This window comes from Pleuronectes platessa, chromosome 12 (genome assembly GCF_947347685.1).
Source record: "Pleuronectes platessa chromosome 12, fPlePla1.1, whole genome shotgun sequence".
Classification (NCBI taxonomy): Eukaryota; Metazoa; Chordata; class Actinopteri; order Pleuronectiformes; family Pleuronectidae; genus Pleuronectes; species Pleuronectes platessa.
Genome location: NC_070637.1, coordinates 24,315,329 through 24,333,286, shown reverse-complemented (window position 1 = coordinate 24,333,286; position 17,958 = coordinate 24,315,329). Strand labels below are relative to the sequence as shown.

The following is a 17,958-nucleotide window of genomic DNA, read 5'->3' as shown; positions in this document are numbered from 1 at the left end:
ACAGGATATCACAAGACTTAGTGAGGAAATGAGGACGGGAAAGTGTCTACATCTGATTTCTGTCTTTAAGAGACGAGTTGGAGCGTGGGGGTGCAAGGAGGAATTAAAGATAATAACATTTTAAAGATGGCTCACGTTGAATCATTGATTCATTGAGTTTTATAGATGTTCAGTTGAGTGTAGTTTAGTTGTTGACCTCTGATCGGAAAGTTCACGCGACGCAGCTTCGGTTGAAATACAGGAGTCTTTTTGTTTCTCAGTTCAAATACTTTTGGGTTTTTAACGATGAATCAAAGTTTTCAGGTCATTGTCGCCTCGAGACTGTGACTTGATATCTTACAGTTTAAACATGAACTGTATTATTAATAACACAAATACAAAAAATTTGTATTTAGGTCAAATGTAACATCTATTAGTATCGTTCATTCTGTAAAATGAAAGTTTCTATATCAGTAAACATGAAGCAGATGTGTCTGTTAACGTCTCAGATAATTTCATCTGTTATTTCTGTCATTTCCTGGAGGAGACGTTTGTTTCAGGTTTGTGGAGCAAAAGCAAAAGCACAAAGAAATGCATGATATAGAAAAAGTAGTTCAATGGATTCAATAAGATTAAGAGAAAAAGAAAATGTCCTGATGTTTGATAGTTTCACATCTTCTGCGGTTTGTGTTTATCACTGATGAAGAATAAAAATCCAGGAGATTAAGGTTTCAGCCTTTCTGAATTTTCTTAACTTTGTTTACACCTCAGACAATGAAGAAAGTGATGAGAACACGAACCATTTAAAGAAGCAAATGCTGTCTGAGACAGAAAGACAAACAAATACCTCAGGATGAAGAAGAGGATTTCTATTTTATATCTGGTACTGTTTTGTATTTGTACATATTTTTTTAGAAACTTTACTTCATCGACTGTCATGGCACATTCAATGTTTTATTAAATGTATTTTTATAAATCTGTGTGGTATCTTTCTGTATGTGACGCATTTAGGATTTTACTCATCGGTGAATGAAAAGCTTAAATACAGAACAGAGGATGACTGATCATGACTTTGGTGACTTCTATCTTGTCCTCTAGCGCCACCTGCAGTTCCAAGCTTCCATTTATCCACTGAAATCCCTATATGAATCTACAAATGTCTTCTCCTCTGGTTCCACCTAGTGGTCACTGGTTGTTCCAACACTTCCTGAGATATTGTGTTGTTCCTCTTTGATCATGAACTTCACCCTCAGTGGAAACACTTGTTTCCTTCAGGAGACAGAATCACACTTTTCTTTAATCCTCCTTCACTGGATCATTTCCTCCTTTACTTCCAGCCCTCTTCCTTTTACAGTGATCATTGATTCATCTCAAGCCTCAATTCAAACGGTGACACCAAATGACGGCGGGGACTAATCTCGCCGTAACACGCGCAGTATATTACCCACAACGCACCTCGGCGGATTGAATTATTGCCACACAGGTTTCCGGCGGAAATCGTCTGTGCACGTCGGTTGCTCCCTCGCGCTCGTCTTGTCATTTGTTTAGTTTTAGTTTTGTTGTCGTGAAACCGATTCACCGGATTCTTCCTGCGGAGGAGCGAGAGCAGAACCAGCCGCCACCATGCCGCGCATCATGATCAAGGGAGGAGTGTGGCGTAACACCGAGGTACGATGCTCACACGGCTAGCCGCGTTAGCTCCAGGGGCTAACCCGACAATGTAAACTTACGGGTCCTAGCTAGCATGGGGCTAGCTGCTAGCCTAGCATCGGTTTGTGCTCCACGGTGGCGCTGCTAACTTCTTTAGTTTTGTGGACACGAGAAGGAAACTGAGGCAGAAATGTGTGATTCTGTCAGATCCAAGCAAACAGGCTTTAAACCGAACTCATGGCCATTAGAGAATCTGCTGTTTGCTCCACGTTAGACACAAACACATCTGAAGTCCGACATCATCTGTGGTTCACCAGTAAAGGGACTCGATCCAAGAACCGACAGTTTATAAGATTAGATCAACTTCATTGATCACACACTGGAGACACTCTCTTGCTAATGCAACAGACAGGAGAACACGAGAAATATAAAATAAACAATTAAGTTAAATACAAATGCTTCATATGCAAAATATAATATGCATGATTCACTACAGACAGAATCTATGTGAAGATAAATAAACTTGAGTAAAGTGCAGGACAGAAGAATTACATGAGAATATTTACAGTGTTTGTGTAAAATAAGATATTAAAGTAACCCTTAACTCATATGCATATGTAAACTGTTATTATTGGCAGGTATTATGTACAATATGAGTTTTAAAATGTTATGTGTCATGATGATGTGTATCATGAGCTAATGGAATTTCAAATTCTAAGGCCTTATAACACTCTTAAAGTTAACAATGCAGTTATTGTTATTGTATGCTCGTCCTGGTGCCATAAGTTCTGTCTGATTAAAATACACAAGAACCCAAACTAATAACTTACATTGTACTCATTACTTTATGCATGTTGTGTGTGTGTGTGTGTGTGTGTGTGTGTGTGTGTGTGTGTTTGTTTCTCGTTATTAAAATTTGACAATCTTTCCAGGATGAGATCCTTAAGGCGGCGGTGATGAAATATGGGAAAAACCAGTGGTCTCGTATCGCTTCCCTGCTTCACCGCAAGTCTGCCAAACAGTGTAAAGCCAGATGGTGAGTCCCACACAGAGTTGTGTTTGCTTTGCACTGAAGATCGATGAGATGACTTGATCACAATGAGGGTGATTCACCTTGGTTTTGTGTGTCTGCAGGTATGAGTGGCTGGACCCCAGCATTAAGAAGACAGAATGGTCCAGAGAAGAGGAGGAGAAACTGCTTCATTTGGCAAAACTGATGCCAACCCAGTGGAGGACCATCGCTCCCATCATAGGACGCACTGCTGCCCAGTGTCTGGAGCACTATGAATACCTGCTGTACGTTTCTACACGACCTGACACATATTTATACATATGCTTAACATCAACACACAGACACATGACCGTTATTACAGATGAATGAGCTAAATCAATGTGCAGAGCAGTTTCAAGTCTTGTTCAGTAGCAAAGTGGGAAAATGCAGTTGACAATTTATTTTAATTGTGTGATTTGTGTTTGTGTGTTTAGAGACAAAGCAGCACAAAGGGACAATGAGGAGGAAGTGGGAGATGATCCCAGGAAGTTAAAACCAGGGGAGATCGACCCGAACCCTGAAACCAAACCTGCCAGACCCGACCCCGTGGATATGGACGAAGGTACAGTCACTTTTCATGTGACATTTAAGCTCTGTCAGCATTAAATCTGTTCCCCTTGTGGCAGAGATTGATAACGTTTTCATTTTGTTCTTCAGAAGAATTTTGAGTTAATAATCATCTGAAATCTTTTATCATTTGGAAGCTTCTTTCCTGTTTGTGGTCATATGAGACAACAGTTTAAACTTACCACTCGTGTCTATAGAATTAAATCCATTGTGTATGCCTGTGTTTGTTTGTCTGTAGATGAGCTGGAGATGCTGTCAGAGGCCAGAGCTCGACTCGCCAACACCCAGGGCAAGAAAGCCAAGAGGAAGGCCAGAGAGAAACAGCTGGAAGAAGCCAGGTCAGACGGAGTCCCTACGTTTTACTTTGTTTGTTAGAAAATACTTTCTTGGCTTTTCTTAGTTTCTACTGACCTGTAGTAAAAGTGATCTCAATGAACTGTTTCCTTCACATCCTGCTGCAGGCGGTTGGCTGCTCTGCAGAAGCGCAGAGAGCTGAGAGCAGCGGGAATCGACATTATGAAGAAGAGGAAGAAGAAGAGAGGAGTGGACTACAATGCTGAAGTGCCCTTTGAAAAGAAACCTGCACCGGTAGGCAGAGCTTAATATTATATCATTTAATGTTACTAATTGTTGTTTTGTAATTTAACTTATTAACTTATTGTAACTTTGATTTGAAGGGTTTCTATGACACGAGCATGGAGGAGTACAACGCTCTGGAGCCAAACTTCAAACGACTCAGACAACAGCACCTGGACGGAGAACTGCGCAAGTCAGTGTCATGATTCTCTGGGTTTTATACACACACTGCACAGCGTTACTTTAAATGTGTGAACTTCATTCATAAACCTTTATTTGTTTGTCTGTTTGTAGTGATCGTGAGGAGAAAGACAGGAAGAAAGACAGAGCGAAGATTAAGAAGAAGAAGGAAAGCGATCTGCCGTCGGCCATCCTTCAAACCAGCGGAGTGGCCGAGTTCACCAAGAAACGCTCCAAGCTGGTTTTACCTGCACCACAGGTAACGAACAGCTGTGGGAACTTTACCCTCTCAAACACGTGGACATGTTTCAAACTTGTCCTGTCAAAGAAAACTGATTGATTCATATTGAACTTGATTTCATAGATCAGTGATGCTGAGCTGGAGGAGGTGGTGAAGTTAGGTGTCGCCAGTGAGGTCGCCCGTCAGGCTGCGGAGGAGAGTGAGAGTGGAAACTCAGCCTCGTCCACCCTCCTGTCAGAATACAGTCTCACCAACAACATGTCACAGGGACTGCGTACCCCGCGCACCCCCACTGTCCAGGACAGGATACATCAGGTAACAGAGATTCACATAACCCTCTTATATTTTATTTTTCGCTCCATAATAATATAATTTAAAGGATATTAACAAGTGTGTTGAAAAACAAAATGTTAGGTATATCATTTAATGTTTTTTGTTTCAATGTTTTGATCCAAATTCAAATTGTCATGAGCTGATAAATTGCACAAAATGTCTAAAATGTGTCTTTTTGTTTTCCTTACAAATATGTGTGGGAATCTTGTATCCTGTCAAATCTTCATCATGCACAGTTTCCATCCACAGCTTTTGATATCGATCTCCTTTCTCTGTTTCCCTGTGTGTTTGCAGGAAGCCCAGAACCTGATGGCTCTGACCAACATCGACACTCCTCTGAAGGGCGGCCTCAACACGCCGCTAAACGAGAGCGACTTCAGTGGAGTGACGCCGAAGGGGCAGCAGATCCAGACACCCAACACCGTCCTCAGTACACCGTTCAGGTGAGTGTCACTCTTATACACCACCGCACATGAAGATGATCAACCAGCCGATTCAGTACGTGTTGACGTTCATGGACTTGTCCCCTCGAACAGATCTCCTGCACCAGGTCAGGGGTCAGAGGGCATGACCCCTGTAGCCGGAGGGGTGATGACTCCACGTGGGATCGTGACCCCGGGTTCGACCCCTGCTCGCACACCTCTGAGAGACAACCTGAATATTAACAGCGAGGAGAATCTGGCTGACCCGGCGTTCGCTAAACACATGGTAAAGTCATTACACACGTGTACACTTGTTAATATATGGATTGTTTTCTGATGCCAGATCGTCTGTTTTCTATGAACTACAAACTAACTGTTGTCGTTCTCCTCCACACACAGCTGAGGGAAAGCCTGCAGCAGCTGAGGCAGGGCCTGATCGGACTTCCTCTTCCCAAGAACGACTTTGAGATCGTTCTTCCAGAAAACGCAGAGAAAGAACTTGAAGAGACGGAGACGGAGAGCGGCTACATCGAGGACTCGGCCGACATAGAGTTCCGCAAACAGGTAAACGAGCACTGGAGTTGTTTTGTGGGGGGGGATATCTCCATGAGATGAAATCAAATGTATGCTCCTGTAGTTTAAATAAAGTTTACCGTTGGTGTTCTTGTGTGTGTCAGGCTGTGCGGGATGCAGAGAGAGAGAAGGAGCTGAAGCTGCGACACACTTCTGTTCAGAGAAGTCTCCCCAGACCCACTGAGGTAACACACACACACACACACACACACACACACACACACACACACACACACACTTCCTGAAGGTTTCATCAAGCTGACAATTTAACACCTGTGACCTTTCGACAAAATATGGACACTCTGGGTTTTAGTGTTAATTCTGGGATTACGAAAACAACATTTTTATGTTATTAAATATAACGAGACTAAATAAAGTGAGTGTCATGACTGCTTTTATGTAAAATCCACTTTTGCTGTGATTGTTTTCATGGTTTATTAATTCTAGGTGGTTTTATTTAATCTGTGCGACCTTTGATTAACTTCAGAATTAAGCTGATGTCACCACTCGTCTCCGCAGGTGAACGAGTCTGTCCTCCGTCCCGCCTCCAATGAGCTGCTCCCCGACCTCCAGCTGGCTGAGGAGATGATCAAACAGGAAATGATCACCATGCTGCACCACGACTGCCTGCACCACCCGTCGACCAACGCAGCCACCCAGCTGCAGCGCGGCAAACCCAGAGGCCCCACCTCCACGTCCAACAACGCGTCGCACATCGCTTACCTGGAAACACACTCCTACAAGCCAATCAGCACCGAGGATATGGAGCAGGTGACGCACACACAGAATCATGTCCCTGTATCTGTATGAATCTTCATGTCTTTAGATGTCTGTGCTTTGGAGGGGCTTGTTAATGACGCTGTGAATCTGTTTGGTGTGTTAACAAACAGGCTAAAGTGATACTGGCTGCAGAAATGGAGGTGGTGAAGATGGGAATGGGCCACGGGGACCTCAGCATGGAGGCCTACAGCCAGGTGTGGGAGGAGTGCTATGGACAGGTGAGACTTAATCCAAACCGTCGCTCCTTCACTGCGGCCTCAAGATAAACTACCTTCCTCTTCGTGTTATCGGCCTTTTATTCACGTGTCTCCCTCTTCCTGCAGGTTTTATATCTTCCTGGTCAGAACAGATACACCCGAGCTAACCTGGCATCAAAGAAAGACCGAATTGAAAGCTTTGAGAAGAAACTAGAGGTGAGGAACCAAACAGAGTTCATTCTTCATCTGTTCAAACTCCAACCGGTGTCACTCCAGGAGCAGAACACACCTTGAAACTTGTATCAGATCCTACAGCGAAGCTAGAAACACTAAAGTCTGTGTGTCCGTCTCCCTCCAGATGAACCGTGGTCACATGACGGCAGAGGCCAGGAGAGCGGCGAAGCTGGAGAAGAAACTCAAGATCCTGCTGGGAGGGTTTCAGTCCAGAGCGCTGGGGCTCCTGAAGCAGCACAATGAACTCTGGGAACAGGTACTGAAGGAGTTCATTTGACAGAACATGGCATTTTTTTCATTTTTCAATTATGCTTCTTTCATCAAAAAGAAAGGGTCAATGATCAGTTCCCTTTACAGACTTTTCAGATATTGTGGTGACTTTTATTCTATGATTAAAAAAATCCCTGTGTGGTGTCCACTAGGTGGAGCAAGCAGCCACAGAGCTCCAGACCTTCACTCAGCTGAAGAAACACGAGGACACTGCCATCCCCAGGAGAAAAGAGGTAACACACAGCTGAACCAGTGTAGAACTCAGTCGCTCTCATCTCCGACATAGTTTACTCCAATCAGATGATCAGTTTAGGAGTATCCAACAACATGGAACCTGAGTGTGGACAAAACATTAATAAATAGAACAATTTCTTTATAGTTTTACAGTATGTTTCTTTACACAGCTACAGATGTTTAAAAATGCAGAAGTGTTGAACCAATCCTCGTCGCTGTAGGCCCCACCCCCCCAGCCTTCTGCCCTCAACCCTCGAGCAGGGACTTTCTGTGCTGATGAAAAAATAAAATCCCCTGACACTTAAATTAGACCCTGATCCCTGCGGTGGAAACGCGTGTAGGTTCCAAGTTCCTGGAGCAAATTCCTGCGGTGAAAACTTCTCTCGTATCTAAATGACCTCGAGCTTCTTGATCTGCATCACGTTGTGTAAAAACGTTTTCCTCTCGGCTCGTAGTGGACAAGATATCTGCAAACGATCGATGACTTAAAGATCTGCAGCTTGGTCTTAGTGTGACTGGCTGATTTCATTCAAACCATCGATTATCATTAGAACCATCAGAAGATTAAACTCACACATAATCTAATTAACACACATGTCAGGATGATTGTCAGATTATCTTTTGGTGCATTATTGTGTTTTGAAGCGTGACCAGGGACTGATCTGTATCTCACTGTGTGTGTGTGTGTGTGTGTGTGTGTGTGTGTGTGTGTGTGTGTGTGTGTGTGTGTGTGTGTTTCAGGCTCTGCGGGAGGACGTGGAGAGGCAGATGGAGAGAGAGAGGGAGCTGCAGCTGAGATATGGAGAGCTGCTGATGGACAGAGAGTCGCTGGGCAACAGTGCTCAAAAGTACTGAGCAACACACACACACACATTCATAGAAGCTACACACATTCATACACTGATGTCAGAGTGACAGCAGCGGTGAGAAACACAAACAAGTTGTCACTCAACGAGTCGTCCTCGTAATTAACTCATGTCATTTTCAAATGATTCAAAGATAATGGCAGATCCACATATTAGCCCCGCCTACATGTGCCCATGATGTCACAAGCTGAGTTCTGAGCATGCTCAGTGGTCTATTGTGTTTCTGTGTTGGTGACCAATAAAGTTTCTTTTCAACAATGACAAGCCTGCAGTGTGTTTTTCAATCTGGGGAATTATAAAAAAGTGCTTAGTCATTTCTAAACAGGATTACTGGAAACTCTTTATTAAAGCAAAGGAACAAAAACAATCTGTACAGGTGATGATGATGATGATGATGATGATGATCGTCAGCAGGCGAGGAACGACATCCCGTTCCTCCTGTAGGAGCTCTGAGGAAAGATAGAAGGGATTCGTTATAAAATAGATTCAAACACAGATCTGATGTTTTGTTCTCATTTAGTTACTGGCTGTTGGAATAATTTCTCTTTTCCATATTGAGGAGCTAAAATCCACAAAAATAAAAAACACTGCAACATTCAGTTGAAGTAAACGAGCAGACTAATGTGGGTGTGTTTTGAAAGAGAAACTATTTTTGGAACAGATTTCTCTCTGTTTTGTCGTCGAGCTGCTTCAAGGACTTTTCTAATTTAAGTCTTGAAGGTTTCTAGCCGGGAGCAGGTGGTGGTGATAGTCACTCATTGGTATCAACGTTCCACCGCTTGAGGTCGACTGTTAGAGTTAATGTTAGCTTTGGAAGTTTGGAAGATAACAACTTCATATCATTTTCATACTCAGCTAAACTTTGGACAGAATGAGGGACAGTTGGTTTGATCCCAACAAAGTCAGTACAGATAAAAATGACGGCAGCCAATAACAACATACACATGAGTGGTAAGAGCCTATGCCTTTAAGAAAATGATATAGAAAGTCCTATGTACAATCATTTAGTAATTATTCAAAGGCTGTGTGTACATACTGTGTGTCTGTAGTTGTATCTTCTTATAGCCTCTCGGATGTGACAGGGCTGGATGGCCCCACAAGGAGGCTCCACTGTAGCTGGACAGCTCTGAAACACACAATCCTGGATTCATTAAATAACACAAGGGAAAGTACATCAAGTATTTAAGTGATGATCACAATCAGAAAGGATTTATTGCCAAGTAGGTTTACACCTACCTGGTATTTTCTTTGTTAAAAAAGGTTCATACATAGAACATAAAACATAAAAACACAATAAGTACTTCATCATCCGACAGCCTGAAAAACACATGACAGGGAAAGTCTAACCTAAACACAACCAGCACTACACAAACTAAACCACGGGAACCGGCTCACGCACCTTTTTGCGTTTCCTTTGTCTCGCTCGGCCGTCCACACTGCCGTTGCCCTGTGGGAGGGGCTTTGATGAGTGGGAGGAGCCTGGAGTGGAGGGTGGAGTGGCCTCAGGTGAGTCTGGATCCTTTTTGACCTGATGGAGAAACGGACGTCAATTAAAAGTCACTGTTGGTTGAAAACAGACGTTGCATGGTGCAGGAGAGAGTGTGTGTGTGTGTGTGTACCTCAGTGTGTGTGCTGTAGTGAATGAAACTGGAAGAGATCACATGACTGATGGCGTTCGTCTTCGTTGCCATTTCCTGTTTCACCAGCAGAGACAAATCCACGATCTGAAGGACACCGACCGAGAGAGAGGTTTTTTAAGCTGCTGGTTTTAACGCAGACACGACACGACACACAAACACGACACACAACCACAACATGAATGAACATGTCACCTGTGCGACCGTCTCATAGGCCAGGTATGACACGATCTCCATGGCGATGTTGTTTGGCTTCAGCTCCAAGCTGCTGCAGTCGAGCCAGTCCCGAAACTTTGAGGCCTTCTTGGCTAAAATCAGGTTTACACACAGACACGAGCAGCACATCAGGATCAGCTCAGTGGGGGTTTCACCTCGGTTAGTGCTTCAGACGTTATGAGAACCATAAAGTACAATGTTCCTCGTACGGATCTATGAATCTGACATTTCAAAATGCAAGAAGCTCGGTGCTGCAGCTAGGAGTCGGTGGACATTGGTTTAAATCTCACCAAAGCTGAGCTGTCGACTCTCACAGAAGTCTGAGTACTGAGTCTGGTCCATCAGTCGAGTCTGACGCTCCAAACGCTGAAGACACAAAGACACAACACACACACATGGTTAATAATAATAATCTGTTGCAACCAGCATCTATTAATAAGATATTAAATGTATTTTGTGTGATCATGGATGATTCCTTTGACCTTTGATTCAATTTCTAATCAGGTCATCCATGAAGACAAGTGAATGTGGAAAAATTCCCTCAAGCTGTTCTTAAGTTATTAAGTTCAAGAAAAAAAACATGAACCTACTTTGTGAGGTCACCTTGACCTTTGACCTCCCAAATCTAAATGAGTTCATCTGAGAGTCAAAGTGAACATTTGGGCCAAATCACAGGGACCCTGACCTTTGACCTTTAAACGCCAACAGGTGGTCAGTTCATGTTTGAGTCCATCTGAACGTTTTGCAGTTGCCGTCATGAAAACAATTTAATTCACTGTTTAAGTAAAGATCAATTTGTCCTGGACATTAAAACAGTGAAGAACAGAGTGAACTGAGAACATGATGAGAGCCTCTGACCTCCATCCTCTCCTGTTTGACAGGGTCCACTTCTTGTCTCTCGGCCAATGACAGGAGTTCCCCGGTCTGATCCATCCACACCAAGAAGTCCTGGGCCAATCGCTGCCTCCGCTGGGTGCCACCAGCCACGCCGCCTGCGGCTCCTCCCTTATCTCCAAACACAGCAGAGGAATAAAACCACCGTCACCACAGCCTTCAATTGTGTTAATGTGTGAGTGTCATACAATCTTGGTTCTTGTGCTAATAAAGTCAGACAATCTAACAGAAACAATGTTTAAAAGCTGAGAAAATGTATTGATGGAAAGCGATTGTCCAAACAAACAGAATGAAAACTGTTCTTAAATCATCTTTCTAGTGTCTCCAGGTGAATGTAAAGTATGAGTGAGAGTATGAACCTGTTTCCTGCTGCGGGTCGTCCTCCTCTAGAGCTTTGAGCAGTTTGGATTTATAATCTCTGAACTGAAGGTACTTCAGTAACCTCGCCACCTTCTTCTGTGAGAGAGACAGAGAGGAAATACATTTAGTTATAAACCAAAGGGGTTCCAGATCATTTAAATATTTTGTGAGATGAAGTTTTGTGATTGTATTAGACTTTATGATGTTAGTGGTTCTCGTACCTTGTCTCTCCTCATCAGGAACAGGATGTCCTCAGCTGAAATGACCCTCGACCCTCGATGAGACGCCCCCTCGCTGGCCTGATGCAGCTGGAGAACAAACCAATCACATCATTTCTTGTTCCTGAAAATTCATTGACTAAATAAATATATTAAAAACTTCAATCCCAATGAAGGTCTGGATTTTGATCTTTCAGTGTGGATCATGCAGAATCATATACTACAACATTTAAAGTTTCAATTATTTATGATTTTTTGTTTTTGTATTTTTTGTTCTAAGGCGAGTTCAGCACTTTGATCATCTGTGGTTGTTTTAAACTTGCTATTTACACTTTTAACTTTGACTTCACATTCGTATGTCTGCGTAGGTCCATACGTTACCATTGTCACGAGCTGTGTGTGCACGATGTCCTCCACCAGCGCGGCGGTGTCGTGCAGAGGCCTGCGAGCGTCTCCCAGAGCGAACCTGCGCAACACACACACACAATATCCAAATATTAAGAACAAGGAATCAATTGTCTTTGGTTGAAATATAACAGTTTATTTCTTATATTTAGAAAGAGAATGAAATGTATCGTTTTGGTAACAGAACCTAAATATTTGTATTGTTTCAGCTTTACTTTGTTCCTGATACACACCAGTATATGATCAGTTTGTAGTAAATTAACATAACATCTCAAAACAGGAGAACATCTACTTTTAAACTGATTAATGGAACTTATTTAAAGCCAATGTTGAAAACTCCAATGCTTTGTATCGTAGGCAAGACACAAAAGCACACAAACACACACACAGAAGCACACACGGACACACACTGAGGTCGACCGGCCACACACACTTAAACCACAATTTGGTCAAACCCCAATTTGCATCCAGAGAAACCACTTCCATGATGACGAACTAACCTAAAGCCACATCCTGAAGCTCTTTCCTTCTCTCATTCCATCTCTTTCTCTCTCCCCCCCCCCCCCCCCCCCCAATTCTCTGTAGGTCACATTCAAACACCTGACAACCCCCCCCCCCCCCCCCATCGGAAGCAGCGGATTGGCTGTCGGTCCCACAGGTGAGACCGGCTTTGGTTTGGGGTTGTGGGAAGGTCGGCTTTAGGCGGAGTGTCGGTTTTAGGTTTTGGGGTTTAGTTTGGTTTCAGCCTCTCTGACCACTGACATCACCTCTCTGCAGCCCACAGACAACACAAGGTGAGTACCCCAACGCACACACACACAGACAAACACACACACTTGTTGATACGTCACAGCCTCTATCTAAATGTTACAAATTTCCTCGAGTAAACAGTTGTTTGACTGTGCAGATAAAAATGAAAAAATACCAATTCTATTAATATTTCAAAATGTTCTGCATCTGCCTTTGAAGAGGATTCGTGACTAATCCCCCCCCCCCCCCTTTTTAATGAAACTTTGAAGACGACTCTGTTCAAACTGATTTCCTGTTATTACCGTTCAGTATTTTTTTAATGTCTTCTATTGCAAAGACGAGCTGAAGTATTAGTTTCATGACTGATTATTATTATTACTTCCTGGATAAATCGATTCACTGTTGGATTTGGAAAATGTCTTTGAGTGGTGGAAAGTGTTGACCACTGCTTCCAACAGATCAAACAGATATTCAGGTCACTGGGAGACAAAGGAACTGGAATATAAACTAGAATATAATTCATCTCTGCGTGAAAAGATCATGACCGATTAATAGATTATCATCAAATAGATGAAGAGAAATTCTCTATTGAACGACTCAATTTAAAATGAAAAAATTTGGTCATTAATTTAATGTTAATTGCCTTTTTGAGACAGAGTTCTTTTATCTGTTGTTAAAGCATTTGAACAAACTTGAATGCTGATTTTATGAACATATGTTGTTCCATCAATTAGGCATTAATCTCAAAATGTTGATTGATGTTTGCAATTTGCCGTTACAACCCCCTCCCCCCCCTTAGTGGTGCAAGGTTTTCACCTTTGTTATGAATATTTTCTTATGTTTTAAACATAGAAAAACATGCCTCGTACTTAAGCTAATATTCTGCAGAGTAAAGAGTCTTTGACCATGATCCTTATTGTGGTTTTAGTCAAAACACGTCACCCGGTCTCTTTATTGTGGCTCTTCTGTCGTTTGTTCAACAGGTTTCTATGGCTTCAAACAGTCTGTTCAGCAGCAGCAGCCCCATTCTCTACTGGGGTGAGTTTCCCTGTGTGTGTGTGTGTGTGTGTGTGTCTGTGTGTGTGTCTCACATCATGCTCTGTAGTTCTGGGATGAAGCTGGTCCTGGAGACTGGACGGTCTTTCGAGCTGGAGGCCATGGGACTGCTCATAACCACTCGCACCTGATGATGGGAACAAAACAAAGAAATTAAGATGCGTTAACTGTTCTAGTTCATAAAATAAATAAAAAAATAATCTTGATTTCCAGACGGAATTAATCGATATGAATCAATGAAATAGACTTAATTGTTCCTGTGTGAAGATGGTAACACAATATCATTAGAGCTGAGATCAGAGGCTGAAATAACAACAGAGTACTACACACATCACACAACACATACAAACACACACACTAATATACAGACATACACACACACAACACACCCAGAAACAAAGACAGACACACACACACACACACAGACATGCACACAGACACACGTGTGTGACAACAGAAACAGATACACACACAGACATACATACATACATACATACATACATACATACGTACACACATACATACACAAACAAACACAAACACACACATGCACACCCATGCCCACACATAACACAACACACACAGAAACACACAAAAACAAAGACAGACACACAATCACACACACAGAAATATAGGCTATAGACATGCACAGACACATACACGCGCACACACAAGTACACACACACACACACACACACACACACACACACACACACACATAAACACAACACACACACACACACACACACACACACACACACACACACACACACACACACACACACACACACACACACACACATACACGTACACACACACACACACACACACAGGTGGTGTGACCGCAGTAACTTCCCGGCAGTGACATGTGAATGAAAATATTCAAACACTGCGGTGAATAACACACAAAGAAGAAAGAGGGAGGAGGAGGAGGAGGAGGAAGAGGAGGAGGAAGAGGAGAAAGACGCAGAGAAACAGTTTAAATAAATCGAACTCACCACCGTCGCTGAAAAACAACAACCGTCGCTACTTTTCACGTTTTGCGCGATTTGCGCGCGATTTGATGACGTAGTATAAATCCAGACCCGCGGCATTGTGGGTTTTGTAGTTTTTATAAAAGTGTTTTGCTCAAACCAGTTTATCACCCGTTTTTAACCAAATTCTTCACCTTTCTTATCGATGAAACATCTAAAACAGAAGAGAAATGACGGTTAATTAATTATTAAATATTCCTCCTGCAAGAGTTCAATGCAGCTTCTCCACCACTGGTTTAAATATTCATGTTTTAATCACAGTTTAACCAGTTAAAGTTACTTTAAAGACCAAAACCCCCAATGTTTTCAATTTGAGGTTTTCAAATTTAACATATTTCACAGATGAAATTAATTTGCTGTTCCATTATTATTATTATTTTCTAAGTAATATAATTGATATTTCTGTGATTTTGTCTGTTCACGTCTTTCGATATATGTTTAAAGTAAAGTCTAAATAAATGTAGTGCATGTAGATGAATCCTTTAATTAATTATCTTTATATGGAATATTTCACTCGTTGTCACAGACTAATGTTGTTCAGAGGAAATACAGAAATAAAGGTAAACAAATCTTTCCTTGTGTTTTTTTTAACTCCATCAGATCCTGTGGTGAAGCGTCGTCCCTCACCATCGCCCACCAGCCTCCACCTGGACGACCAGGAGGTGCGGTCCCTCCAGCAGCTCAGCACAGCGCCCCCTAGAGGCCTGGTCCAGACTGACAGCCCTAACTTCCTCTGCAGCAGCGTGCCGCAGCACTGGAGATGTAACAAGACTCTGCCGAGAACCTTCACTGTAATCCATCACTCACGTCCATCCATCCTTCTGTCCATCACATCTCTTTAGCTAACAGGACTAACCCAACAGCTTCTCCATCCTCCAGGTGGTCGCCCTGGGCAACGACGTGCCGGATGGTGTGGTTGTCACGGTGATGGCCGGCAACGACGACAACTGCAGCGCCGAGCTACGCAACGCCACGGCAACCATGAAGCAAGGCTGCGCCCAGTTCAACGACCTCCGCTTCATCGGCCGCAGTGGGAGAGGTAGACCCGACAGATTCTGGACATCAGCTGTTTCACCATTAAACTGTGACTAATATTTGTTGTTTACTTTATTTATGTTTTTTGTGTTTTTTTTTTTCCAGGTAAGAGTTTCAACCTCACGATCAACGTGCTGACGTGGCCTCCTCAGGTCGCCACCCTGCACAAAGCCATCAAGGTCACCGTGGACGGGCCGCGGCTGCCGAGACGTGAGTTCACACCGGAGGTCGTGATGTTTTCATTTCAAGGCTTTCAGCCGGACTCATGCTCTTCTTCTTCTTCTTCTCCTTCAGGACAGAGGCAGAAGGAGGTGAGGTCCGGGGCGTTCAGGTCTTCTCACAGCAGCACAGCTCCGTCAGGTACGAGAGGCGTGAAGATATGATCCATATGTGAAGATAGTTAAATACTGGATTTAATTTCTTGACAAACCACGTCAGTATTAACCTTCATTTTCAGGATTCAAAACTGTGTTTAAATGTCCACAGTGCTTTCAAACTTAATGCTGAATAGAAGATGTATTTCTTCAGGCAAAGTATTTATAAAGCACATTTCAAAACACAGTTATAAGGTGCTTTACAAGTTAAAAATTAAGAATTGAAGGAAAACCAAAAATATATTTTGAAGATCACACATTAGAGCAATAAAAAGTGTTACAGATGAGAAGAGATAAAATAAAACATTTTAAAATAAAATATTTGGTAACATCAGAGCATAAAATGTGAAATAACAACCTACATAATCTCTGTCCGGTTTGTTTATATAACAAGTTTAAAAACAACCACCAATGACCAGAGTGCAGAAAAGGTTTACAACAAATAAAATAATTTAAAATAAATGTGTAGAAAACAGAGAATGAATATAAAGTTTCTTCCTCTCAGCTGACTGCAGAGCCTTCTCCTCCACCCTGTGGACCAATGAGCCGTCGTTCTTGGGCCATGTGACCTCTCTGACCTCCTCGTTCAACCCAAATCCCAGAATGCACCACCTCCCTGGCCTCCACTTCTCCAGCCAGCCTCCTCCATACAGCTCCTACCTGTCCTCTCCTCCTCCTCCTCCTCCTCCTCCTCCCCCCCAGCTAAGCCACAGTGGTGCATTCCAGCCTGGAGGTTTCTGCTACGGACCCAACCATTCGCTGCCAAGCGCGGGGGAGGACAGGAACGTTGTCGCAGCACTGACCAATTACATAGAAGGGGCGTGTCTTTCAATTAGAGGCGATGAGCCTGTGTGGAGACCTTATTGATGATGAATGTGTCATTTTGACCAATTAATCAATTATCAATCAAGTTTTGGGAAGTTTTACTTTGTCGTCGTCACCAAACTGATGAATTTAATTATTTTCACTTTTGTTTTCTGACTTGTTTGTAACTTCTGCGAACTGCAGTGATTATGAAGTTCTCCTGTACTGAGCTATTTATTTATTTATTTATTATTGTTGTTGTATATACATTTTATTAAACAATAAACAAACAATTGAATTAAAAGTTACTTACTTGTTAAAGTAATGAGAAAATCAGGGTCATTAAGGTTTAAGAAGAGTAATGAGTAATAAGATTACTCTTCCCTGTCGTCCCTTCTTCTCCTCCTTCCTCAACATCCTCCTCTACCTCAAGCTCTCCTGAAATAAACATGTCACTAATACATGTGTGTGTGTGTGTGTTGATGTGTCTCAATGTCTGTGTGTGTTGATGTGTCTCAATGTGTGTGTCTTCTTGTGTGTTCAGACCCAGTTTCCACCAGTGCACACACACACGCACACACACACACACACACACACACACACACACACACATCCAGGCAAAGTCAATGCACTTGACCATCATATAAAATCTCTTTCACATTGTTATTTAGTATAATTGCATGTAGACTTATTTTAACAAAACATACAACAAAATAAATTATGCAAAAAGTCTGAAAACTAGAATCTACCACACGAAGTTCAATGAGTCTCTATTTGTGTTTTTGCTGTGGATCTGATGTCATCTGACTTAAACTCACTGGTTTATTCTCACATCCTGTAAAGATGCTTTACAGCTGATATATAATGTGCCCTGCAGAAATTTACCAGATCATGTGATTTATAAATAAGTTCACAAATATTCAACCTTCACTGTTGGTCTCAAAAGACTCAGGGTGATGTCATCTGACCTGAAAAGTGGGTCACACAGGAGGTCACAGGTTTCTTCATCTCTCAGCCAATTA

General features: G+C 42.5%; 3 protein-coding genes across 3 annotated transcripts; 2 read left to right on the top strand and 1 right to left on the bottom strand.

The window, feature by feature from the left end:
* Nucleotides 1-1,425: 1,425 nt before the first annotated feature.
* On the top strand, nt 1,426-8,417 carry cdc5l (CDC5 cell division cycle 5-like (S. pombe)). Its single transcript, XM_053436462.1, has 19 exons — nt 1,426-1,647; nt 2,562-2,665; nt 2,764-2,925; nt 3,115-3,242; nt 3,486-3,585; nt 3,709-3,835; nt 3,925-4,016; nt 4,118-4,262; nt 4,368-4,559; nt 4,872-5,020; nt 5,114-5,285; nt 5,399-5,563; nt 5,677-5,757; nt 6,092-6,343; nt 6,463-6,570; nt 6,676-6,765; nt 6,908-7,039; nt 7,206-7,286; nt 8,029-8,417. The coding sequence occupies exons 1-19, from the start codon at nt 1,603-1,605 to the stop codon at nt 8,140-8,142; spliced, it is 2,439 nt and encodes an 812-aa protein (XP_053292437.1). The 5' UTR covers nt 1,426-1,602; the 3' UTR covers nt 8,143-8,417.
* A 58-nt stretch (nt 8,418-8,475) lies between these two features.
* On the bottom strand, nt 8,476-14,726 carry supt3h (SPT3 homolog, SAGA and STAGA complex component). The gene is made up of 12 exons (XM_053436476.1): nt 14,688-14,726; nt 13,725-13,816; nt 11,860-11,944; nt 11,482-11,568; nt 11,260-11,356; nt 10,865-11,016; nt 10,297-10,372; nt 9,986-10,098; nt 9,773-9,877; nt 9,553-9,681; nt 9,190-9,279; nt 8,476-8,602 (listed from the first exon to the last, which is right to left on the bottom strand). The coding sequence occupies exons 2-12, from the start codon at nt 13,802-13,804 to the stop codon at nt 8,561-8,563; spliced, it is 1,056 nt and encodes a 351-aa protein (XP_053292451.1). The 5' UTR covers nt 13,805-13,816; nt 14,688-14,726; the 3' UTR covers nt 8,476-8,560.
* On the top strand, nt 13,623-16,999 carry LOC128453525 (runt-related transcription factor 3-like). Its single transcript, XM_053436483.1, has 6 exons — nt 13,623-13,671; nt 15,324-15,514; nt 15,603-15,762; nt 15,864-15,968; nt 16,053-16,118; nt 16,638-16,999. The coding sequence occupies exons 1-6, from the start codon at nt 13,623-13,625 to the stop codon at nt 16,997-16,999; spliced, it is 933 nt and encodes a 310-aa protein (XP_053292458.1).
* Nucleotides 17,000-17,958: the final 959 nt, after the last annotated feature.